Genomic DNA, 27,054 nt, shown 5'->3' with positions numbered 1-27,054 from the left:
CCTTCCAGAAGGACAACCATCTCTGCAGCGCTCCACCAATCAGGCCTCTATGGTAGAGTGGCCAGACGGAAATCACTCCTCAGTAAAAGGCACATGACGTTCCTCTTGGAGTTTGCCAAATGACACCTAAAGAAATCTTTGGCCTGAATGCCAAGCGTCCCGTCGGGAGGAAACCTGGCACCTTCCCTACAGTGAAGCATGGTGGTGGCAGCATCATGCTGTGGGGATCTTTTTCAGAAGCAAGGACTAGGAGACAAGTCAGGATAGAGGGAAAGATGAACGGAGCAAAGTACAGAGAGGTTCTTGGTGAAAACTCAGGACCTCAGACTGGGGCGAAGGTTCCCCTTCCAAAGGACAACGAACCTAAGCACACAGCCAAGACAATGCAGGAGTGGCTTCAGTACAAGTCTCGCAATGTCCTTGAGTGGCCCAGCCAGAGCCCGGACTTGAACCCGATCAAACATCTCTGGAGACCTGAAAATAGCTGTGCAACGATGCTCCACGTCCAACCTGACAGAGCTTGAGAGGAATGTGAGAAACTCCCCAAATACAGGTATACCAAGCATGTAGCGTCATACCCAAAAAGACTCAAGGCTGTAATCACTGCCAAAGGTTTTTTGAACAAAGTACTGACTCAAGGGTCTGAATACTTATGTAAGTGATATTTCAGTTTATTTTATAAATTTGCATTTATAAAAACCTGTTTTTGCTTTGTCATTATTGTGTGTAGATTGATGAGGGGGAAAAACTATTTAATCCAATTTAGGATAAGGCTGTAACGTACCAAAATGTGTAAAAAAGTCAAGGGGTCTGAATACTTTCCCGAAGGCACTGTATTTCCTATATGTTCCAGAAAGGGACATCAAGCCAGAGAACATCCTGGTATCTCAGGGTCGGGAGGTCAATCTGTGTGACTTTAATTGTATGTATACTGAACAAAAATAGAAACGCAACATGTACAGTGTTGCCCCCATGTTTCATGAGCTGAAATAAAAGATCACAAGAAAATGTTCCATACAGGTGTGGCATATCAAGAAGCTGATTAAACAGCATGATCATTACACAGGTGCACCTTGTGCTGGGGACAATAAAAAGCCACTCTAAAATGTTTAGTTGTCACACACAAAATGCCACAGATGTCTCAAGTTTTGCAATTGGCATGCTGACTGCAGGAATGTCCACCATAGTTGTTGCCAGATAATTGAATGTTCATTTCTCTACTATAAACCACCTCCAATGTTGTTTTAGAGAATCTGGCAGTACGTCCAACCGGCCTCACAACCGCAGACCACGTGTAACCACGACAACCCAGGACCTCACATCCAGCTTCTTCACCTGCGGGATCTTCTGAGACCAGCCACCCGGACAGCTGATGGAACTGTGGGTTTGCACAACCGAATCATTTCTGCACAAACTGTCAGAAACCATCTCAGGGAAACTCATCTCCGTGCTCGTCGTCCTCACCTTGGTCTTGACCTGACTGCAGTTTGGCGTCGTAACCGACTTCAGTGGGCAAATGTTCACCTTCGATGGCCACTGGCAACGCTGGAGAAGTGTTCTCTTCACGGATGAATCCCAGTTTTCAACTGGTCCGGACAGATGGCAGATAGCATGTATGGTGTCGTGTGGGCGGAGCGATTTTCTGACGTCAACGTTGTGAACAAAGTGCCCCATGGTGGCGGTGGGGTTATGGTATGCATAAGGGGCACGCATAAGCTATTGATGGCACAAAGATACCGTGATGAGATACTGAAGCCCATCATTATCGTGCCATTCATCCGCCGCCATCACCTCATGTTTCAGCATGGTAATGCACAACCACATTGCCGCAAGGATCTGTACACAATTCCTGGAAGCTGAGAATGTCCCAGTTCTTCATTCTCACCAGACATGTCCCACCTGTTTCCTATATATTTCATACATGTTTCATCAATATTTCCTATATATTTTCTGTATGTTTCATATATATTTGAGGGCGGCAGGGTAGCCTAGGCGTTGGACTAGTAACCGGAAGGTTGCAAGTTCAAATCCCCAAGCTGACAAGGTACAAATCTGTCGTTCTGCCCCTGAACAAGGCAGTTAACCCCACTGTTCCTAGGCCGTCATTGAAAATAAGAATTTGTTCTTTAACTGACTTGCCTGGTTAAATAAAGGTCCAAATTAAAAAAAAAATAACATAAAATAAAGACTGACAAGAACCTAGTTAAATAAAGATAAGTTTTGTATCCGTTTTTGTTTCTCCAGATCATCCACAGGGACATCAAGCCAGAGAACATCCTGGTGTCTCAGGGAGGGGTGGTGAAGCTGTGTGACTTTGGGTTCGCCAGGACAATGGCTGCACCAGGAGAGAATTACACGGACTACGTAGCAACACGCTGGTATAGGGCCCCGGAACTACTGGTGGGGGACACCAAGTACGGGAAGTAAGAACAAGGATAGAGACAGAGGGAGGGACGGGGAGAGAGAGAGAGAGAGACAGAATGAGAGAGAGAGAGAGAGAGAGAGAGAGAGAGGAGTTGAAATAGAGAGAGAGAGACAGAGAGAGAGACAGAGAGAGAGAGAGAGACAGAATGAGAGAGAGAGAGAGATAGAGAGACAGAGAGAGAGAGACAGAGAGAGAGAGATAGAAAGGCAGAGGGAGAGAGAGACAGAATGAGAGAGAGAGACAGAGAGAGAGAGAGACCGAGAGAGAAGGAGAGACAGAGAAGGGCAGAGGACGAGAGAGAAAGAGACACAGAGAGAAACGAAAGCCTCCACTGTTATTTGTCTAATACTACCGTGTGTGTGTGGTGGTGCTTGTGTTGTGTGTGTGTGTGTGTGTGTATGTGTGTGAGTGTGTGTGTGTGTGTGTGGTGGTGTATGTGTGTGCGTGTGGTGGTGTGTGTGTGTGTGTGGTGGTGTGTGTCTGTCTATGGTTGTGTGTGTGTGTCTGTGGTTGTGTGAGTTTGTGTGTGTCTGTGGTTGTGTGTGTGTGTGTCTGTGGTTGTGTGTGTGTGTGTGTGTGTGTGTGTGTGTGTGTGTGTGTGTGTGTGTGTGTGTGTGTGTGTGTGTGTGTGTGTGTGTGTGTGTGTGTGTGTGTGTGTGTGTGTGTGTGTGGTTGTGTGTGTAGGGCGGTAGATGTGTGGGCTGCAGGCTGTCTCTTCGTAGAGATGTTGACAGGAGAACCTCTGTTTCCTGGAGACTCTGACATCGACCAGTTATACCACATCATCAGGTGCTTTGGTGAGGACAGTACACACACACACACACACATGGAGCAATGATTAATTTATTAATATTTTAATGAATTATTAATGAATTTAGCTATTTTTTTTGTTTTGTTTCGTTACCAAGGCAACCTGACCCCTCCCCACCAGGAGTTGTTCTATAAGAACCCAGTGTTTTCAGGAGTCAATCTACCGGAAGTGACAGAGACAGAGCCTCTACAACAACGATATCCCAAACTGTCCACTACCGCTACAGACCTTACACAGGTGCACGCACGCACGCACGCACGCACGCACGCACGCACGCACGCACGCACACACACACACACACACACACACACACACACACACACACACACAACCACACACACACACACACACACAACCACAGACACACACAAACTGGTCCTCAGAGCATTTCTACAGCGACATATTATCTCCTCCTAAAGTACCGTAGCCTTTCAGTAACTATCTCCTCCTAAAGTACTGTAACCTTTCAGTAACTATCTCCTCCTAAAGTACTGTAGCCTTTCAGTAACTATCTCCTCCTAAAGTACCGTAGCCTTTCAGTAACTATCTCCTCCTAAAGTACTGTAGCCTTTCAGTAACTATCTCTATCTCCTCCTAAAGTACTGTAGCCTTTCAGTAACTATCTCTATCTCCTCCTAAAGTACCGTAGCCTTTCAGTAACTATCTCCTCCTAAAGTACCGTAGCCTTTCAGTAACTATCTTTATACGACTCCCTCTCCCCCACCCCACCCTCGCTCAATCTCTCTCTCTCTCTCCCCACATCCTCTCTCTCTCTCTCCCTCCCCAAACCCCCCTCTCCCCACATCCTCTCTCTCTCACTCCCTCCCCAACCCCCCCTCTCCCCCACATCCTCTCTCTCTCTCCCCCACATCCTCTCTCTCTATCCCTCCTCCTTCTCCTACCAGAGGTGTCTCCAGATGGATCCAGACAGGAGGTCACAGTGTTCTGATCTGCTGCAGCACCAACTCTTCACTAACGATGGCTTCCACCTCAGGTAACACACACCTAGTCACACACACCTGGTAACACACACCTGGTAACACACACACACCTGGTAACACACACACACTTACACACCTGGTAACACACACACCTGGTAACACACACACATCTGGTAACACACACACCTGGTAACACACACACACCTGGTAACACACACACCTGGAAACACACACACACACCTGGTAACACACACACACACCTGGTAACACACACACACCTGGTCACACACACACACACACACACACACCTGGTAACACGCACACCTGGTAACACACACACCTGGCAACACGCACACCTGGTAACACATACACCTGGTAACATACACACACCTGGTAACACACACACACACCTGGTAACACACACACACACACCTGGTAACACACACACACCTGGTAACACACACACCTGGTAACACACACACACACACACACACACACACCCACCTGGTCACACACACACACCTGGTAACACACACACACCTGGTAACACACACACACCTGGTCACACACACACCTGGTAACACACACCCACCTGGTAACACACACACACACCTGGTAACACACACACACCTGGTAACACATACACCTGGTAACACACACACACCTGGTAACACACACACACCTGGTAACACACACCTGGTCACACGCACACCTGGCAACACGCACACCTGGTAACACGCACACCTGGTAACACGCACACCTGGCAACACGCACACCTGGTAACACGCACACCTGGCAACACGCACACCTGGTAACACATACACCTGGTAACACACACACACCTGGTAACACACACACACACCTGGTAACACACACACACCTGGTAACACACACACACCTGGTCACACACACACCTGGTAACACACACCCACCTGGTAACACACACACACACCTGGTAACACACACACACCTGGTAACACATACACCTGGTAACACACACACACCTGGTAACACACACACACCTGGTAACACACACCTGGTCACACGCACACCTGGCAACACGCACACCTGGTAACACGCACACCTGGTAACACGCACACCTGGCAACACGCACACCTGGTAACACGCACACCTGGCAACACGCACACCTGGTAACACATACACCTGGTAACACACACACACCTGGTAACACACACACACACCTGGTAACACACACACACCTGGTAACACACACACACCTGGTCACACACACACACACACACACCCCTGGTAACACACACACTTGGTCACACACACACACACACCCACCTGGTCACACACACCCACCTGGTAACACACACACACACCTGGTAACACACACACCTGGTCACACACACACCTGGTAACACACACCCACCTGGTAACACACACACCTGGTAACACACACACACACCTGGTAACACATACACCTGGTAACACACACACACCTGGTAACACACACCCACCTGGTAACACACACACACCTGGTAACACACACACACACCTGGTAACACACCCACCTGGTAACACACACACACATTTACATTTACATTTAAGTCATTTAGCAGACGCTCTTATCCAGAGCACACACACACACACACACACACACACACACACACACACACACACACACACACACACACACACACACACACACACACACACACACACACACACACACACAGAGGAGAGACTGACTGCTGCACAGAACAGGTACACACACACACACACATTCAGACACACACACACACACACACACACATTTACATTTACATTTAAGTCATTTAGCAGACGCTCTTATCCAGAGCGACTTACAAATTGGTGCATTCAGTAGCCAACCACTATGAAAAAAATCACCTGTTGAGTGTGTGGTTTGAGATATTTGCTGACTAAAATACTATGTTAACTACTGGTATACCATCTGTGATTTAACAAGCGTCACTAGTGATGTTTATTATTTTTATAATAACCAACCAAACACCACAAGTTGGCAAACATCCTGATGTTGTGTTCTATTCTCAACTCTCTGTTAAGACCATGGGTGGTATGTACACACTGACAGACCGGTCAAAAAAGGTTTTGCTGAAGTTTCCCAGGTAGTGTAGGTCTGAGTCACACACACACACACACACACACACACACACACACACACACACACACACACACACACACACACACACACAACAATGACAGATGGGACACATTACACAGGGGTATAATGCTGCTTAATAGAGGAAATGTTTGACAAGGGAGTGACAGGTAACCTTAAAGAGCTAGTAGAGACAAGCCCTGAGGTAGACCGATCTGAGAGAGATAACCTTAAAGAGCTAGTAAATCAAATCAAACCAAATATTAGAGACAAGCCCTGAGGTAGACAGGTCTGAGAGAGAGCTAGAGAAAGAGGGAGAAACATAAAGAGATAGTTAACCTTAATGAGGTAGTAGAGACATGCTGGTCCTGTTCTAAAGTGGTTTAGGACCTATTTAACCTGGTAACACACACACACCTGGTCACACACACACCTGGTAACACACACCCACCTGGTAACACACACACACCTGGTAACACACACACACACCTGGTAACACATACACCTGGTAACACACACACACCTGGTAACACACACCCACCTGGTAACACACCCACCTGGTAACACACACACACACACACACACACACGGTCACACACACACCTGGTAACACACACACCTGGTCACACACACACACCTGGTAACACACACACACCTGGTAACACACACACACCTGGTAACACACACACCTGGTAACACACACACACCTGGTAACACACACACCTGGTCACACACACACCTGGTAACACACACACACCTGGTAACACACACACCTGGTAACACACACACACACACACGGTCACACACACACCTGGTAACACACACACCTGGTCACACACACACACCTGGTAACACACACACACCTGGTAACACACACACACACCTGGTAACACACACACACACCTGGTCACACACACACCTGGTCACACACACCCACCTGGTAACACACACACACAGCTGGTAACACACAAACCCTGTGTTTAACTGAACAAAACTTTTTCAGGTTTGTCCAGGAGTTGAATGCTAAGATCCAGAAGGATCAGAAAGAGAACTCTCCCCTTCCCAAGATGAACAAGACTATCAAGAAAGACAAGGAGGAAGTAGAGGAGAGGACTGGGAAGTACAAGGTCAGACACACACACACATGGAGGTAACACACACAGGTGGGCCCATCAACTCACACACACACACACATCCACACGAACACCAGTGTTAATTTAGTCAACAATAACTATGATGAAAAATACTCTGCAACTTCGTATGTTTCCTGACTAAAACTATAACAATAATAAAACGAGACGCCCTGAAATGCAAACTATTACTAACTACTTTTCATTTTAGTTTGACGAAAATATGACAATTCCAGAATTCCAACCCAGAAATCCAACCCAGAATTCCAACCCAGAATTCCAACCCAGAAATCCAACCCAGAATTCCAACCCAGAATTCCAACCCAGAAATCCAACCCAGAATTCCAACCCAGAAATCCAACCCAGAAATCCACGAGACTAATGGACATTTCAATAGACATGAAGCTCCTTCTCGTGCAAATGCCAGTTGTTTGGTTGCTTTTCTTCCCCTTTGAGAAACACAAATGCTATTTGTTAAATATTAGGAGTACAGTGATACTTATAATAATAAACCGTTATTCAAATAGTAAACAGTAATTACTATGTAAGAATACTGTTTGTCAACTACGGCTCAGCATTCCAACGACACAGTACCCGCCAAGCTCATCACTGAGCTGTTGTTGCGTCTATATTTTAACATTTTTGTTCAGTATACAGTACCAGTCAAAGGTTTGGACACACTTACTCATTCCAGGGCTTTTCTTTATTTTTTAAAACTATTTTCTACATTGTAGAATAATAGTGAAGACATCAAAACAATTAAATAACACATATGGAATGATGTAGTAACCAAAAAAGTGTTAAACATGGCGGATATTTATCTGGCTGTTTTGGGTTCTGAGCGCTGTTCTCAGATTATGCTTTTTCCGTAATCAAAACATTGCCGCACATAACGTGCCAACATAGATTTTTGGATATAAATATGCACATTATCGAACAAAACATGCATATATTGTGTAACATGATGTCCTATGAGTGTCATCTGATGAAGATCATCAAAGGTTAGTGATTAATTTTATCTATAGTTCTGCTTTTTGTTACTCCTATCTTTGGCTGGAAAAATGTCTGTGTGTTTTTTTGACTTTTTATGACCTAACATAATCATATGTTGTGCTTTCGCTGTAAAGCATTTTTGAAATCAGACACGATGGGTAGATTAACAAGATGTTTATCTTTCATTTGCTGTATTGGACTTGTTAATGTGTGAAAGTTACATTTCCCCAAAATATTTTTTTAATTTCGCGCACTGCCTTTTCAGTGGATTATTGTCGAGGGAACCCCTGTCCTAGAAAGGTTAAAGGTTCATTTGTGGAATTTCTTTCCTTCTTAATGTATTTGAGCCAATCAGTTGTGTTGTGACAAGGTAAGGGTGGTATACAGAAGACAGCCCTATTTGGTAACAGACCAAGTCCATATTATGGCAAGAACAGATCAATTATGCAAAGAGAAAAGACAGTCCATCAATACTTTAACACATGAAGGTCAATCCGGAAAATGTCAAGAACTTTGAACGTTTCCAAAAAAGTATTTAACAAATCAAAATATATTTTAGATTATTCAAAGTAGCCACCCTTTACCTTGATGACAGCTTAGCACACTATTGGCATTCTCTCAACCAGCTTTATGAGGTATTCACCTGGAATGCATTTCAGTTAACAGGTGTGCCTTGTTAAAAGTTAATTTGTGCAATTTATTTCCTTCTTAATGTGTTTGAGCCAATCAGTTGTGTTGTGACAAAGTAGGGGTGGTATACAGAAGCTAGCCCTATCAGATCAAATAATTATATGATGTGGTTCGTCTGTAAAGACTACAGCCTATAGTATATACTATGAAGGTCAGTCAATCCGGAACATTTCAAGAACTTTGAACGTTTCTTCAAGTGCAGTCGCAAAGACCATGAAGCGCTGTGATGAAACTGGCTCTCATGAGGACCGCCACAGGAAAGGAAGACCCAGAGTCACCTCTGCTGCAGAGGATAAGTTCATTAGAGTTACCAGCCTCAGAAATTGCAGCCCAAATAAATGCATCACAGAGTTCAAGTAACAGACACATCTCCACATCAACTGTTAAGAGGAGACTGTGTGAATCAGGCCTTTATGGTCAAATTGCTGCAAAGAAACCACTACTAAAGGACACCAATAATAAGAAGAGACTTGCTTGGGCCAAGAAACACCAGCAATGGTAATTAGACCAGAGGAAAGCTGTCCTTGGTCCCAACTGCCGAGTCTTTGTGAGACGCAGAGTAGGTAAACGGTGGATCTCTGCATGTGTGGTTCTTACCGTGAAGCATGGAGGAGGAGGTGTGGGGGTGTGTGGTTCCTACCGTGAAGCATGGAGGAGGAGGTGTGGCGGTGCTTTGCTGGTGACACTGTCACTGATTTATTTAGAATTCAAGGAACACTTAACCAGCATGGCTACCACAGCATTCTGCAGCGATACGCCATCCCATCTGGTTTGCAGTTAGTGGGACTATCATTTGTTTTTCAATAGGACAATGACCCAACACACCTCCAGGCTGTGTAAGGGCTATTTGACCAAGAAGGAGAGTGATGGAGTGCTGCATCAGATGATCTGGCATCCACAATCACCCAACCTCAATCCAATTGAGTTGGTTTGGGATGAGTTGGACTGCAGAGTGAAGGAAAAGCTCAGCATATGTGGGTACTCCTTCAAGACTGTTGGAAAATCATTCCAGGTGAAGCTGGTTAAGAGAATATCAAGAGTGTGCAAAGCTGTCATCAAGGCAAAGGGTGGTCAAAATAAAGAAAAACACTTGAATGAGTAGGTGTGTCCAAACTATTGACTGGTACGGTGTGTGTGTGTGTGTATATATATATATATACACACACATATATATATATATATACAGTATATACACTGAGTACAAAACTTTAAGAACACCTTCCTGATATTGAGTTGCACCCCCCCCCCTTGCCCTCAGAACAGCCTCAATTCATTGGGGGAATGGACTCTACTAGGTATTGAAAGCGTTCCACAGTGATGCTGGCCCATGTTGGCACCAAAGCTTCCCACAGTTGTGCCAAGTAGGCTGGACTTCCTTTGGATGGTGGACCATTCTTGATACACACAGGAAACTGTTCATTGTGAAAAACCCAGCAGAGTTGCAGTTCTTGACACACTTAAATCGGTGCGCCTGGCACCTACTACCATGCCCCGTTTCAAAGGGACTTAAATCTTTTGTCACCCTCTGAATGGCCAACGTACACAATCCATGTCTCAATCATCTACCCTGACTGAAGTGGATTTAATACGTCAATAAGGTATCACAGCTTTCGGCTGGATTCACCTGGTTAGTCTGTTATGGAAAGAGCAGGTGTTCTTAATGTTTTGTGCACTCAGTGAAAATTCCGGACTCTGTTATTGCTCGTTCGTATTACTGCACTGTTGGAGCTATAAACACAAGCATTTAGCTAGGTATTACTGTTGGAGCTAGAAACACAAGCATTTAGCTAGGTATTACTGTTGGAGCTAGAAACACAAGCATTTAGCTAGGTATTACTGTTGGAGCTAGAAACACAAGCATTTTGCTAGGTATTACTGTTGGAGCTATAAACACAAGCATTTTGCAAGGTATTACTGCACTGTCGGAGCTATAAACACAAGCATTTAGCTAGGTATTACTGTTGGATCTAGAAACACAAGCATTTAGCTAGGTATCACTGTTGGAGGGAGCTATAAACACAAGCATTTAGCTAGGTATTACTGTTGGAGGGAGCTAGAAACACAAGCATTTAGCTAGGTATTACTGTTGGAGCTAGAAACACAAGCATTTAGCTAGGTATTACTGTTGGAGGGAGCTAGAAACACAAGCATTTAGCTAGGTATTACTGTTGGAGCTAGAAACACAAGCATTTAACTAGGTATTACTGTTGGAGCTAGAAACATAAGCATTTAGCTAGGTATTACTGTTGGAGCTAGAAACACAAGCATTTAGCTAGGTATTACTGTTGGAGCTAGAAACACAAGCATTTAACTAGGTATTACTGTTGGAGCTAGAAACACAAGCATTTAACTAGGTATTACTGTTGGAGCTAGAAACACAAGCATTTAGCTAGGTATCACTGTTGGAGGGAGCTAGAAACATAAGCATTTAGCTAGGTATTACTGTTGGAGCTAGAAACACAAGCATTTAACTAGGTATTACTGTTGGAGCTAGAAACACAAGCATTTAGCTAGGTATTACTGTTGGCGCTAGAAACACAAGCATTTAGCTAGGTTTTACTGTTGGAGCTAGAAACACAAGCATTTTGCTAGGTATCAATGTTGGAGCTAGAAACATAAGCATTTAGCTAGGTATTACTGTTGGAGCTAGAAACACAAGCACTTAGCTAGGTATTACTGTTGGAGCTAGAAACACAAGCATTTAACTAGGTATTACTGTTGGAGCTAGACACACAAGCATTTAACTAGGTATTACTGTTGGAGCCAGAAACACAAGCATTTAACTAGGTATTACTGTTGGAGCTAGAAACACAAGCATTTAACTAGGTATTACTGTTGGAGCTAGACACACAAGCATTTAACTAGGTATTACTGTTGGAGCCAGAAACACAAGCATTTAACTAGGTATTACTGTTGGAGCTAGAAACACAAGCATTTAGCTAGGTATTACTGTTGGAGCTAGAAACATAAGCATTTAGCTAGGTATTACTGTTGGAGCTAGAAACACAATCATTTAGCTAGGTATTACTGTTGGAGCTAGAAACATAAGCATTTAGCTAGGTATTACTGTTGGAGCTAGACACACAAGCATTTAACTAGGTATTACTGTTGGAGCCAGAAACACAAGCATTTAACTAGGTATTACTGTTGGAGCTAGAAACATAAGCATTTAGCTAGGTATTACTGTTGGAGCTAGAAACACAAGCATTTAGCTAGGTATTACTGTTGGAGCTATAAACACAAGCATTTTGCAAGGTATTACTGCACTGTCGGAGCTATAAACACAAGCATTTAGCTAGGTATTACTGCACTGTTGGATCTAGAAACACAAGCATTTTGCTAGGTATTACTGTTGGAGCTATAAACACAAGCATTTTGCAAGGTATTACTGCACTGTCGGAGCTATAAACACAAGCATTTAGCTAGGTATTACTGCACTGTTGGATCTAGAAACACAAGCATTTAGCTAGGTATTACTGTTGGAGCTAGAAACATAAGCATTTAGCTAGGTATTACTGCACTGTTGGATCTAGAAACACAAGCATTTAGCTAGGTATCACTGTTGGAGGGAGCTATAAACACAAGCATTTAGCTAGGTATTACTGCACTGTTGGAGCTATAAACACAAGCATTTAGCTAGGTATTACTGCACTGTTGGATCTAGAAACACAAGCATTTTGCTAGGTATCAATGTTGGAGCTAGAAACATAAGCATTTAGCTAGGTATTACTGTTTGAGCTAGAAACATAAGCATTTAGCTAGGTATTACTGTTGGAGCTAGAAACACAAGCACTTAGCTAGGTATTACTGTTGGAGCTAGAAACACAAGCATTTAGCTAGGTATTACTGTTGGAGCTAGAAACATAAGCATTTAGCTAGGTATTACTGTTGGAGCTAGAAACACAAGCATTTTGCTAGGTATCAATGTTGGAGCTAGAAACATAAGCATTTAGCTAGGTATTACTGTTGGAGCTAGAAACACAAGCACTTAGCTAGGTATCACTGTTGGAGCTAGAAACACAAGCATTTAGCTAGGTATTACTGTTGGAGCTAGAAACATAAGCATTTAGCTAGGTATTACTGTTGGAGCTATAAACACAAGCATTTAGCTAGGTATTACTGTTGGCGCTAGAAACACAATCATTTAGCTAGGTATTACTGTTGGAGCTAGGAACACAAGCATTTAGCTAGGTATTACTGTTGGAGCTAGAAACACAAGCATTTAGCTAGGTATCACTGTTGGAGCTAGAAACACAAGCATTTAGCTAGGTATTACTGTTGGAGCTAGAAACATAAGCATTTAGCTAGGTATTACTGTTGGAGCTAGAAACACAAGCATTTAGCTAGGTATTACTGTTGGAGCTAGAAACACAAGCATTTAGCTAGGTATCAATGTTGGAGCCAGAAACACAAGCATTTAGCCCGGTATTACTGTTGGATCTAGAAACACAAGCATTTAGCTAGGTATTACTGTTGGAGCTATAAACACAAGCATTTTGCAAGGTATTACTGCACTGTCGGAGCTATAAACACAAGCATTTAGCTAGGTATTACTACACTGTTGGATCTAGAAACACAAGCATTTAGCTAGGTATTACTGTTGGAGCTAGAAACATAAGCATTTAGCTAGGTATTACTGTTGGAGCTAGAAACACAAGCACTTAGCTAGGTATTACTGTTGGAGCTAGAAACACAAGCATTTAGCTAGGTATTACTGTTGGAGCTAGAAACATAAGCATTTAGCTAGGTATTACTGTTGGAGCTAGAAACACAAGCATTTTGCTAGGTATCAATGTTGGAGCTAGAAACATAAGCATTTAGCTAGGTATTACTGTTGGAGCTAGAAACACAAGCACTTAGCTAGGTATCACTGTTGGAGCTAGAAACACAAGCATTTAGCTAGGTATTACTGTTGGAGCTAGAAACATAAGCATTTAGCTAGGTATTACTGTTGGAGCTATAAACACAAGCATTTAGCTAGGTATTACTGTTGGCGCTAGAAACACAAGCATTTAGCTAGGTATTACTGTTGGAGCTAGGAACACAAGCATTTAGCTAGGTATTACTGTTGGAGCTAGAAACACAAGCATTTAGCTAGGTATCACTGTTGGAGCTAGAAACACAAGCATTTAGCTAGGTATTACTGTTGGAGCTAGAAACATAAGCATTTAGCTAGGTATTACTGTTGGAGCTAGAAACACAAGCACTTAGCTAGGTATTACTGTTGAGCTAGAAACACAAGCATTTAGCTAGGTATCAATGTTGGAGCCAGAAACACAAGCATTTAGCCCGGTATTACTGTTGGATCTAGAAACACAAGCATTTAGCTAGGTATTACTGTTGGAGCTATAAACACAAGCATTTTGCAAGGTATTACTGCACTGTCGGAGCTATAAACACAAGCATTTAGCTAGGTATTACTACACTGTTGGATCTAGAAACACAAGCATTTAGCTAGGTATTACTGTTGGAGCTAGAAACATAAGCATTTAGCTAGGTATTACTGTTGGAGCTAGAAACACAAGCACTTAGCTAGGTATTACTGTTGGAGCTAGAAACACAAGCATTTAGCTAGGTATTACTGTTGGAGCTAGAAACATAAGCATTTAGCTAGGTATTACTGTTGGAGCTAGAAACACAAGCATTTTGCTAGGTATCAATGTTGGAGCTAGAAACATAAGCATTTAGCTAGGTATTACTGTTGGAGCTAGAAACACAAGCACTTAGCTAGGTATTACTGTTGGAGCTAGAAACACAAGCATTTAGCTAGGTATTACTGTTGGAGCTAGAAACATAAGCATTTAGCTAGGTATTACTGTTGGAGCTATAAACACAAGCATTTAGCTAGGTATTACTGTTGGCGCTAGAAACACAAGCATTTAGCTAGGTATTACTGTTGGCGCTAGAAACACAAGCATTTAGCTAGGTATTACTGTTGGAGCTAGGAACACAAGCATTTAGCTAGGTATTACTGTTGGAGCTAGAAACATAAGCATTTAGCTAGGTATTACTGTTGGAGCTAGAAACACAAGCATTTTGCTAGGTATCAATGTTGGAGCCAGAAACACAAGCATTTAGCCTGGTATTACTGTTGGATCTAGAAACACAAGCATTTTGCTAGGTATTACTGTTGGAGCTATAAACACAAGCATTTTGCAAGGTATTACTGCACTGTCGGAGCTATAAACACAAGCATTTAGCTAGGTATTACTGCACTGTTGGATCTAGAAACACAAGCATTTAGCTAGGGATCACTGTTGGAGGGAGCTAGAAACACAAGCATTTAGCTAGGTATTACTGTTGGAGCTAGAAACATAAGCATTTAGCTAGATATTACTGTTGGAGCTAGAAACACAAGCACTTAGCTAGGTATTACTGTTGGAGCTAGAAACACAAGCATTTAGCTAGGTATTACTGTTGGAGCTAGAAACACAAGCACTTAGTTAGGTATTACTGTTGGAGCTAGAAACACAAGCATTTTGCTAGGTATTACTGTTGGAGCTATAAACACAAGCATTTAGCTAGGTATTACTGTTGGAGCTATAAACACAAGCATTTTGCAAGGTATTACTGCACTGATGGAGCTGGAAACACAAGCATTTAGCTAGGTATTACAGCTCTGTTGAAGCTGGAAACACAAGCATTTAGCTAGGTATTACTGCACCGTCGGAGCTATAAACACAAGCATTTAGCTAGGTATTACTGCACTGTTGGATCTAGAAACACAAGCATTTAGCTAGGTATCACTGTTGGAGGGAGCTAGAAACACAAGCATTTAGCTAGGTATTACTGCACCGTCGGAGCTATAAACACAAGCATTTAGCTAGGTATTACTGTTGGATCTAGAAACACAAGCATTTAGCTAGGTATTACTGTTGGAGCTAGGAACACAAGCATTTAGCTAGGTATTACTGTTGGAGCTAGAAACACAAGCATTTAGCTAGGTATCACTGTTGGAGCTAGAAACACAAGCATTTAGCTAGGTATTACTGTTGGAGCTAGAAACATAAGCATTTAGCTAGGTATTACTGTTGGAGCTAGAAACACAAGCACTTAGCTAGGTATTACTGTTGGAGCTAGAAACACAAGCATTTAGCTAGGTATCAATGTTGGAGCCAGAAACACAAGCATTTAGCCCGGTATTACTGTTGGATCTAGAAACACAAGCATTTAGCTAGGTATTACTGTTGGAGCTATAAACACAAGCATTTTGCAAGGTATTACTGCACTGTCGGAGCTATAAACACAAGCATTTAGCTAGGTATTACTACACTGTTGGATCTAGAAACACAAGCATTTAGCTAGGTATTACTGTTGGAGCTAGAAACATAAGCATTTAGCTAGGTATTACTGTTGGAGCTAGAAACACAAGCACTTAGCTAGGTATTACTGTTGGAGCTAGAAACACAAGCATTTAGCTAGGTATTACTGTTGGAGCTAGAAACATAAGCATTTAGCTAGGTATTACTGTTGGAGCTAGAAACACAAGCATTTTGCTAGGTATCAATGTTGGAGCTAGAAACATAAGCATTTAGCTAGGTATTACTGTTGGAGCTAGAAACACAAGCACTTAGCTAGGTATTACTGTTGGAGCTAGAAACACAAGCATTTAGCTAGGTATTACTGTTGGAGCTAGAAACATAAGCATTTAGCTAGGTATTACTGTTGGAGCTATAAACACAAGCATTTAGCTAGGTATTACTGTTGGCGCTAGAAACACAAGCATTTAGCTAGGTATTACTGTTGGCGCTAGAAACACAAGCATTTAGCTAGGTATTACTGTTGGAGCTAGGAACACAAGCATTTAGCTAGGTATTACTGTTGGAGCTAGAAACATAAGCATTTAGCTAGGTATTACTGTTGGAGCTAGAAACACAAGCATTTTGCTAGGTATCAATGTTGGAGCCAGAAACACAAGCATTTAGCCTGGTATTACTGTTGGATCTAGAAACACAAGCATTTTGCTAGGTATTACTGTTGGAGCTATAAACACAAGCATTTTGCAAGGTATTACTGCACTGTCGGAGCTATAAACACAAGCATTTAGCTAGGTATTACTGCACTGTTGGATCTAGAAACACAAGCATTTAGCTAGGGATCACTGTTGGAGGGAGCTAGAAACACAAGCATTTAGCTAGGTATTACTGTTGGAGCTAGAAACATAAGCATTTAGCTAGATATTACTGTTGGAGCTAGAAACACAAGCACTTAGCTAGGTATTACTGTTGGAGCTAGAAACACAAGCATTTAGCTAGGTATTACTGTTGGAGCTAGAAACACAAGCACTTAGTTAGGTATTACTGTTGGAGCTAGAAACACAAGCATTTTGCTAGGTATTACTGTTGGAGCTATAAACACAAGCATTTAGCTAGGTATTACTGTTGGAGCTATAAACACAAGCATTTTGCAAGGTATTACTGCACTGATGGAGCTGGAAACACAAGCATTTAGCTAGGTATTACAGCTCTGTTGAAGCTGGAAACACAAGCATTTAGCTAGGTATTACTGCACCGTCGGAGCTATAAACACAAGCATTTAGCTAGGTATTACTGCACTGTTGGATCTAGAAACACAAGCATTTAGCTAGGTATCACTGTTGGAGGGAGCTAGAAACACAAGCATTTAGCTAGGTATTACTGCACCGTCGGAGCTATAAACACAAGCATTTAGCTAGGTATTACTGTTGGATCTAGAAACACAAGCATTTAGCTAGGTATTACTGTTGGAGCTAGAAACACAAGCATTTAACTAGGTATTACTGTTGGAGCTAGAAACATAAGCATTTAGCTAGGTATTACTGTTGGAGCTAGAAACACAAGCACTTAGCTAGGTATCACTGTAGGAGCTAGAAACACAAGCATTTAGCTAGGTATTACTGTTGGAGCTAGAAACAAGCATTTAGCTAGGTATTACTGTTGGAGCTAGAAACACAAGCACTTAGCTAGGTATTACTGTTGGAGCTAGAAACACAAGCATTTAGCTAGGTATTACTGTTGGAGCTAGAAACATAAGCATTTAGCTAGGTATTACTGTTGGAGCTAGGAACACAAGCATTTAGCTAGGTATTACTGTTGGAGCTAGAAACACAAGCACTTAGCTAGGTATCACTGTTGGAGCTAGAAACACAAGCATTTAGCTAGGTATTACTGTTGGAGCTAGAAACAAGCATTTAGCTAGGTATTACTGTTGGAGCTAGAAACACAAGCATTTAGCTAGGTATTACTGTTGGAGCTAGAAACAAGCATTTAGCTAGGTATCACTGTTGGAGCTAGAAACACAAGCATTTAGCTAGGTATTAATGTTGGAGCTAGAAACACAAGCACTTAGCTAGGTATTACTGTTGGAGCTAGAAACATAAGCATTTAGCTAGGTATTACTGTTGGGGCTAGAAACACAAGCACTTAGCTAGGTATTACTGTTGGAGCTAGAAACATAAGCATTTAGCTAGGTATTACTGTTGGAGCTAGAAACACAAGTATTTAGCTAGGTATTACTGCACTGTTGGAGCTAGAAACATAAGCATTTAGCTAGGTATTACTGTTGGAGCTAGAAACATAAGCATTTTGCAAGGTATTACTGTTGGCGCTAGAAACACAAGTATTTAGCTAGGTATTACTGCACTGTTGGAGCTAGAAACACAAGCATTTAGCTAGGTATTACTGTTGGAGCTAGAAACACAAGCATTTAGCTAGGTATTACTGTTGGAGCTAGAAACACAAGCATTTTGCAAGGTATTACTGCACTGTCGGAGCTATAAACACAAGCATTTAGCTAGGTATTACTGCACTGTTGGATTTAGAAACACAAGCATTTAGCTAGGTATTACTGTTGGAGCTAGAAACATAAGCATTTAGCTAGGTATTACTGTTGGAGCTAGAAACACAAGCACTTAGCTAGGTATTACTGTTGGAGCTAGAAACACAAGCATTTAGCTAGGTATTACTGTTGGAGCTAGAAACATAAGCATTTAGCTAGGTATTACTGTTGGAGCTAGAAACACAAGCATTTTGCTAGGTATCAATGTTGGAGCTAGAAACATAAGCATTTAGCTAGGTATTACTGTTGGAGCTAGAAACACAAGCACTTAGCTAGGTATTACTGTTGGAGCTAGAAACACAAGCATTTAGCTAGGTATTACTGTTGGAGCTAGAAACATAAGCATTTAGCTAGGTATTACTGTTGGAGCTATAAACACAAGCATTTAGCTAGGTATTACTGTTGGCGCTAGAAACACAAGCATTTAGCTAGGTATTACTGTTGGCGCTATAAACACAAGCATTTAGCTAGGTATTACTGTTGGAGCTAGAAACATAAGCATTTAGCTAGGTATTACTGTTGGAGCTAGAAACACAAGCATTTAGCTAGGTATTACTGTTGGAGCTAGAAACACAAGCATTTAGCTAGGTATTACTGTTGGAGCTAGAAACACAAGCATTTTGCAAGGTATTACTGTCGGAGCTATAAACACAAGCATTTAGCTAGGTATTACTGCACTGTTGGATCTAGAAACACAAGCATTTAGCTAGGGATCACTGTTGGAGGGAGCTAGAAACACAAGCATTTAGCTCGGTATTACTGTTGGAGCTAGAAACACAAGCATTTAGCTAGGTATTACTGTTGGAGCTAGAAACACAAGCATTTAGCTAGGTATTACTGTTGGAGCTAGAAACATAAGCATTTAGCTAGATATTACTGTTGGAGCTAGAAACATAAGCATTTAGCTAGGTATTACTGTTGGAGCTAGAAACGCAAGCACTTAGTTAGGTATTACTGTTGGATCTAGAAACACAAGCATTTTGCTAGGTATTACTGTTGGAGCTATAAACACAAGCATTTAGCTAGGTATTACTGTTGGAGCTATAAACACAAGCATTTTGCAAGGTATTACTGCACTGATGGAGCTGGAAACACAAGCATTTAGCTAGGTATTACTGTTGGAGCTAGAAACATAAGCATTTAGCTAGGTATTACTGTTGGAGCTAGAAACACAAGCATTTTGCTAGGTATCAATGTTGGAGCTAGAAACATAAGCATTTAGCTAGGTATTACTGTTGGAGCTAGAAACACAAGCACTTAGCTAGGTATTACTGTTGGAGCTAGAAACACAAGCATTTAGCTAGGTATTACTGTTGGAGCTAGAAACATAAGCATTTAGCTAGGTATTACTGTTGGAGCTATAAACACAAGCATTTAGCTAGGTATTACTGTTGGCGCTAGAAACACAAGCATTTAGCTAGGTATTACTGTTGGCGCTATAAACACAAGCATTTAGCTAGGTATTACTGTTGGAGCTAGAAACATAAGCATTTAGCTAGGTATTACTGTTGGAGCTAGAAACACAAGCATTTAGCTAGGTATTACTGTTGGAGCTAGAAACACAAGCATTTAGCTAGGTATTACTGTTGGAGCTAGAAACACAAGCATTTTGCAAGGTATTACTGTCGGAGCTATAAACACAAGCATTTAGCTAGGTATTACTGCACTGTTGGAGCTAGAAACACAAGCATTTAGCTAGGTATTACTGTTGGAGCTAGAAACATAAGCATTTAGCTAGATATTACTGTTGGAGCTAGAAACATAAGCATTTAGCTAGGTATTACTGTTGGAGCTAGAAACACAAGCATTTAGCTAGGTATTACTGTTGGAGCTAGAAACATAAGCATTTAGCTAGATATTACTGTTGGAGCTAGAAACATAAGCATTTAGCTAGGTATTACTGTTGGAGCTAGAAACACAAGCACTTAGTTAGGTATTACTGTTGGATCTAGAAACACAAGCATTTTGCTAGGTATTACTGTTGGAGCTATAAACACAAGCATTTAGCTAGGTATTACTGTTGGAGCTATAAACACAAGCATTTTGCAAGGTATTACTGCACTGATGGAGCTGGAAACACAAGCATTTAGCTAGGTATTACTGCTCTGTTGGAGCTGGAAACACAAGCATTTAGCTAGGTATTACAGCTCTGTTGAAGCTGGAAACACAAGCATTTAGCTAGGTATTACTGCACCGTCGGAGCTATAAACACAAGCATTTAGCTAGGTATTACTGCACTGTTGGATCTAGAAACACAAGCATTTAGCTAGGTATTACTGTTGGAGATAGAAACACAAGCATTTAGCTAGGTATTACTGTTGGAGCTAGAAACATAAGCATTTAGCTAGGTATTACTGTTGGAGCTAGAAACACAAGCACTTAGCTAGGTATTACTGTTGGAGCTAGAAACACAAGCATTTAGCTAGGTATTACTGTTGGAGCTAGAAACATAAGCATTTAGCTAGGTATTACTGTTGGAGCTAGAAACACAAGCATTTAGCTAGGTATTACTGTTGGCGCTAGAAACACAAGCATTTAGCTCTGTATTACTGTTGGAGCTAGGAACAAGCATTTAGCTAGGTATTACTGTTGGAGCTAGAAACACAAGCATTTAGCTAGGTATTACTGCTCTGTTGGTAGTGGAAACACAAGCATTTAGCTAGGTATTACTGCTCTGTTGGAATTAGAGACACAAGCATTTAACTAGGTATTACTGTTGGAGCTAGAAACACAAGCATTTAGCTAGGTATTAATGTTGGAGCTATAAACACAAGTATTTAACTAGGTATTACTGTTGGAGCTAGAAACACAAGCATTTAGCTAGGTATTAATGTTGGAGCTATAAACACAAGCATTTAACTAGGTATTACTGTTGGAGCTAGAAACACAAGCATTTAGCTAGGTATTACTGTTGGAGCTAGAGACACAAGCATTTAGCTCGGTATTACTGTTGGAGCTAGAAACACAAGTATTTAGCTAGGTATTACTGCACTGTTGGAGCTAGGAACACAAGCATTTAGCTAGGTATTACTGTTGGAGCTAGAAACACAAGCATTTAGCTAGGTATTACTGTTGGAGCTAGAGACACAAGCATTTAGCTCGGTATTACTGTTGGAGCTAGAAACACAAGCATTTAGCTAGGTATTAATGTTGGAGCTATAAACACAAGTATTTAACTAGGTATTACTGTTGGAGCTAGAAACACAAGCATTTAGCTAGGTATTAATGTTGGAGCTATAAACACAAGCATTTAACTAGGTATTACTGTTGGAGCTAGAAACACAAGCATTTAGCTAGGTATTACTGTTGGAGCTAGAGACACAAGCATTTAGCTCGGTATTACTGTTGGAGCTAGAAACACAAGTATTTAGCTAGGTATTACTGCACTGTTGGAGCTAGGAACACAAGCATTTAGCTAGGTATTACTGTTGGAGCTAGAAACACAAGCATTTAGCTAGGTATTACTGTTGGAGCTAGAGACACAAGCATTTAGCTCGGTATTACTGTTGGAGCTAGAAACACAAGCATTTAGCTGTACCTGTGATAACATCTGTGTAAGCGACCAATGAATGTGATTTGATTTCGATTAGATTTATACTTCTGCCATTTTAATAAAGCTACATTTCTCCTCTTTTCAAGGAAGTCAGTGTTATTTATGTTTAGAACACCAGAGCTTTATTAACATGTCGCTGAGGCTTCATAGCCCAAATGGTTAATAATGGCTGCCGTTGGTTACCATTGGTTACCATTGGTTACCATTGGTTACCGTTGGTTTCCATTGGTTGCCATTGGCTACCATTGGTTACCATTGGTTGCCGTTGGTTACCATTGGGTGCCATTGGTTACCACTGGTTGCCATTGGTTACCATTTGGTTACAGCCTGTCAGAATATCACTGTTTCCAGCTAAGGTATACAAGGGGATAGAAGGCCTAGTTGGACAAGGCACATGATGAACGTTAAAGGTAAATATTAATTATTTAATGGAGAAAAAAAGCACTATTATGATGACTGACTAAAACTAGAAAAAAAGAACCAGAGTTTTAATCCACTGGTAATAACTAAAACGAGCCTAAAGTTGTCCAGAGATTTAGTGGACTGATAATTACTAAAAGGATGAAACAAAGGATGAAATTACTCAAATTTTACTAAGACTAAAAGCTATTTTAGTCAAAAGACTAAAACAGCTGCCAAAATGAACACAGAAACACACACTCAACCTCTCCTCTCCTCTCCTCTAACCCTTTCCTCTCCTCTAACACTCTCCTCTCCTCTAACCCTGCCCCCTCCCCTCTCTCCTCCACTCCAGGACTCCAGCAGTACAACAGTCAAAGGGAACGTCACCAAACCAGACGTCACCAAACTCTCCAAAGCTCCAACCACCACAGAGTCTAAACCCCGAGACCCGGACAAGACAATAGAGTCAACCACTACCATGACCACTACTATGACCACTACTATGACCACTACCATGACCACTACTGCAGCTGTTAATAAACCTGAGAAGGCTGACTGGACCACAGAGAGCCACGCGGTCACGGTTCACCACGGTCGAACCACTACCGTGTACGTTCAGTTTCAGCATTATTAGCGGTTATTTAAAAAATAGTTATTTAAAAATAATAATAATCTTAATTACTTTTCTGTTACATTAAAAAAAGACATACATCTTGAATGAATTGTAGACCTTTTTTGTTGTTGTCCCAAATGGTACCCTATTGGTCAAAAGAGTCCTGTAAGCCTGGTTTAAGGTAGTGTACTATATAGGGAATAGGGCCCTGGTCTAAGGTAGTGTACTATATAGGGAATAGGGCTCTGGTCTATAGTAGTACCACTATATAGGGAATAGGGCTCTGGTCTATAGTAGTGCACTATATAGGGAATAGGGCTCTGGTCTATAGTAGTACCACTATATAGGGAATAGGGCTCTGGTCTATAGTAGTGCACTATATAGGGAATAGGGCTCTGGTCTATAGTAGTGCACTATATAGGGAATAGGGTGCCATTTTGGATACAATCTTAAATTTGTTTTGTTTAGGAGTCTGAGCAACACTATCGCCATCAAACCCAGAGTGGAAGAATCAGAGAGGACCGTAGAGGACCACGATCCAACCGTAGGACCAACCCAGGACCAACCTCTACCTCTCATCCCTCCCCTCTCACTCACCTTCACACAGACACCTTCACAGAACCTACTGGCTGTCGTCGCCCATGGCAACGGCAACCTGGGCGGAGTTGGGGTGGGGCCTCAACCCGGAACACTCGGTCTGAGGTGCAGAACTACAGCTCCCATAATGCATCACACGGAGAATGTTGGACCAGGGTTGAAGAACATAACACTTGTTGTTGTTGTTGTTGTTGTTGTTGTTTGTTTGTCCTCTCTAGGGGTTATAGACAAGGCTTAGGCCTAGATTCAATCAGATAGCAGATACACATAGTGGTTGTTGTTGTTGTTACTGTTTGTTTGTCCTCTCTAGGGGTTATAGACAAGGCTTAGGCCTAGATTCAATCAGGTAGCAGATACACATAGTGGTTGTTTTGGCAGTGTCGGAGGTGGAGCCGTCAAATCGGTGGGGCAGCTGCTCTTGTGATCATTGTCACGAAGCCACACCCACCCCATTCGCGTTAGAGGTGCAGAATGAGGCCTCCCGAGTGGCGCAGTGGTTTTAAGGCACTGCATCGCTAGCTGGCACCACTAGAGATTCTGGGTTCGAGTCCAGGCTCAGTCGCAGCCGGCCGCGACTGGGAGACCCTTGGTGCGGCGCACACTGGGGACAGCGTCGTCCGGGTTAGGGGAGGGTTTGGCCCGGGCAGGGATGTCCTTGTCCCATCGCGCACTAGCGACTCCTGTGGCCGGCCGGGCGCGGTAAACTCTGACACGGTCGCCAGCTGCACGGTGTTTCCTCCGACACATTGGTGCTTCCGGGTTAAGCGGGCATTGTGTCAAGAAGCAGTGCGGCTTGGTTGGGTCGTGTTTCGGAGGACGCATGGCTCTCGACCTTCGTCTCTCCCAAGTCGGTACGGGAGTTGCAGCGATGAGACAAGACTGTAACTACCAATTGGGGTAAAAAAAATTATAATACAGAGAGAAAGTGTACGCTATATAGAAATAATGACACTCAAATTGAACAATCATGAAACTAAATAAAAAGGATTTGTATGGTTGAGGTGGTGTTACATCACAGTGTTCCAAGAAACTCCAGCCAATGGCAACGTCCGCTTTAGCCACTTGTGGATTTGATTTGCTCACAATGCAGTTCCACCGCCAACACAACCGCTATGTGGATCTGATTGTATCGAGCCCTAGAGATGATAGTGACTGTGTGTTTATGTGTCTGTCTGTCGTCTCTAGGTCAATAGACAAGTCTAAAAGACACGTAAACATTTTCAACAGAATCTCACAGCAATCTCTCTCCAGTCATTTCACTGGCAATCTGATGGCTCAGGTAAGTGTGTGTGTGTGTGTGTGTGTGTGTGTGTACGACTGCTCAAGTGAAATGTTCTTCCACAAGATAGTAGACATTAACCCCCCACAAGATAGTAGACATTAACCCCCCAGGCCCCTGTCTGGCTATATCATCTAACCACTCCCCTGTCTGGCTATATCATCTAACCACTCCTCTGTCTGGCTATATCATCTAACCACTCCTCTGTCTGGCTATATCATCTAACCACTCCCCTGTCTGGCTATATCATCTAACCACTCCTCTGTCTGGCTATATCATCTAACCACTCCTCTGTCTGGCTATATCATCTAACCACTCCTCTGTCTGGCTATATCATCTAACCACTCCTCTGTCTGGCTATATCATCTAACCACTCCTCTGTCTGGCTATATCATCTAACCACTCCTCTGTCTGGCTATATCATCTAACCACTCCTCTGTCTGGCTATATCATCTAACCACTCCTCTGTCTGGCTATATCATCTAACCACTCCTCTGTCTGGCTATATCATCTAACCACTCCTCTGTCTGGCTATATCATCTAACCACTCCTCTGTCTGGCTATATCATCTAACCACTCCTCTGTCTGGCTATATCATCTAACCACTCCTCTGTCTGGCTATATCATCTAACCACTCCTCTGTCTGGCTATATCATCTAACCACTCCTCTGTCTGGCTATATCATCTAACCACTCCTCTGTCGGGCTATATCATTCTATTCTTGTCTCTCCTCTCTTCTCCTGTCCTCCTCTCCTCTCCTCTCCTCTCCTCTTTTTCCTCCTCTCTCCTATCTTTCCTCTCCTCTGTCTCGTCTCTCCTCCTCTCTTTCTCCTCTCTTTCTCCTCTCTTTCTCTCCTCTCCCTCCTCTCCTCTCCTCTCCTCTCCTCACTCCTCTTCTCTAGCTCCTCTCTCCTCTATCTCTTCTCTCTTCTTCTCTCTCTACTCTCTTCTCTCTGTCCTCTGCAGATGATATCAGAGAAGAGTGTGATCCACGAACGTTCCTTCCTGTCCGACCGCGAGCGTGACCGAGGAGACCGTGAGCGTATGGCTACGGTTGGGAAGAGGAAGCCAGACATTCTCTTCCCTGAACTAAGAACCTCTCTGCTGCCTGAGATACGAGGGGCTGAAGGTACGCTCTACACACACACACACACACACACACACACACACGCTTTGTGGATTATATTGACCAGGTCCGCTTGTGTCTTCCAGGTAAACAGACTAAACCCACCAGGACCAGAAGAAGGAGAGACACATCCCCTCTATAGCCACAATGGATACACACCACTACAACACACTACAATACACACCACTACACACTAGAATACACACCACTACACACTACAATACACACCACTACACACTAGAATACACACCACTACACACTACAATACACACCACTACAACACACACCACTACAACACACTACAATACACTCCACTACACACTACAATACACACCAATACACACTACAATACACACCACTACACACTACAATACACACCACTACAACACACCACAACACACACCACTACACACTACAATACACACCACTACACACTACAATACACACCACTACAACACACACCACTACACACTACAATACACACCACTACCCACTACAATACACACCACTACACACTACAATACACACCACTACAACACACACCACTACAACACACACCACTACAACACAC

At 42.5% G+C, this 27,054-nt stretch overlaps 1 protein-coding gene across 3 annotated transcripts in view; it reads left to right on the top strand.

Annotated features, from left to right (window-relative positions):
• LOC115126028 (cyclin-dependent kinase-like 2) overlaps positions 1–26,693 on the top strand; it is a 35,156-nt gene extending 8,463 nt beyond the window's left edge. For 2 of the 3 annotated variants that reach the window (XM_065025184.1, XM_065025185.1), the window contains 10 exons: positions 2,245–2,423; positions 3,110–3,222; positions 3,334–3,473; positions 4,142–4,230; positions 7,288–7,411; positions 23,221–23,477; positions 23,950–24,183; positions 25,264–25,357; positions 26,324–26,486; positions 26,570–26,693. In XM_065025184.1, coding sequence (XP_064881256.1) covers positions 2,245–2,423; positions 3,110–3,222; positions 3,334–3,473; positions 4,142–4,230; positions 7,288–7,411; positions 23,221–23,477; positions 23,950–24,183; positions 25,264–25,357; positions 26,324–26,486; positions 26,570–26,625 — 1,449 coding nt within the window. In that variant the 3' untranslated portion in view covers positions 26,626–26,693. Of the gene's footprint in view, positions 1–2,244; positions 2,424–3,109; positions 3,223–3,333; positions 3,474–4,141; positions 4,231–7,287; positions 7,412–23,220; positions 23,478–23,949; positions 24,184–25,263; positions 25,358–26,259; positions 26,487–26,569 lie in introns of those variants that run through there. The other variant, XM_065025186.1, reaches the window with a different exon arrangement.
• The last annotated feature ends 361 nt before the right edge of the window (positions 26,694–27,054 follow it).

The sequence above is a fragment of the Oncorhynchus nerka genome, linkage group LG12 (genome assembly GCF_034236695.1).
Source record: "Oncorhynchus nerka isolate Pitt River linkage group LG12, Oner_Uvic_2.0, whole genome shotgun sequence".
NCBI classification, from domain to species: Eukaryota; Metazoa; Chordata; class Actinopteri; order Salmoniformes; family Salmonidae; genus Oncorhynchus; species Oncorhynchus nerka.
This window is presented reverse-complemented; position numbering and strand designations above follow the sequence as displayed.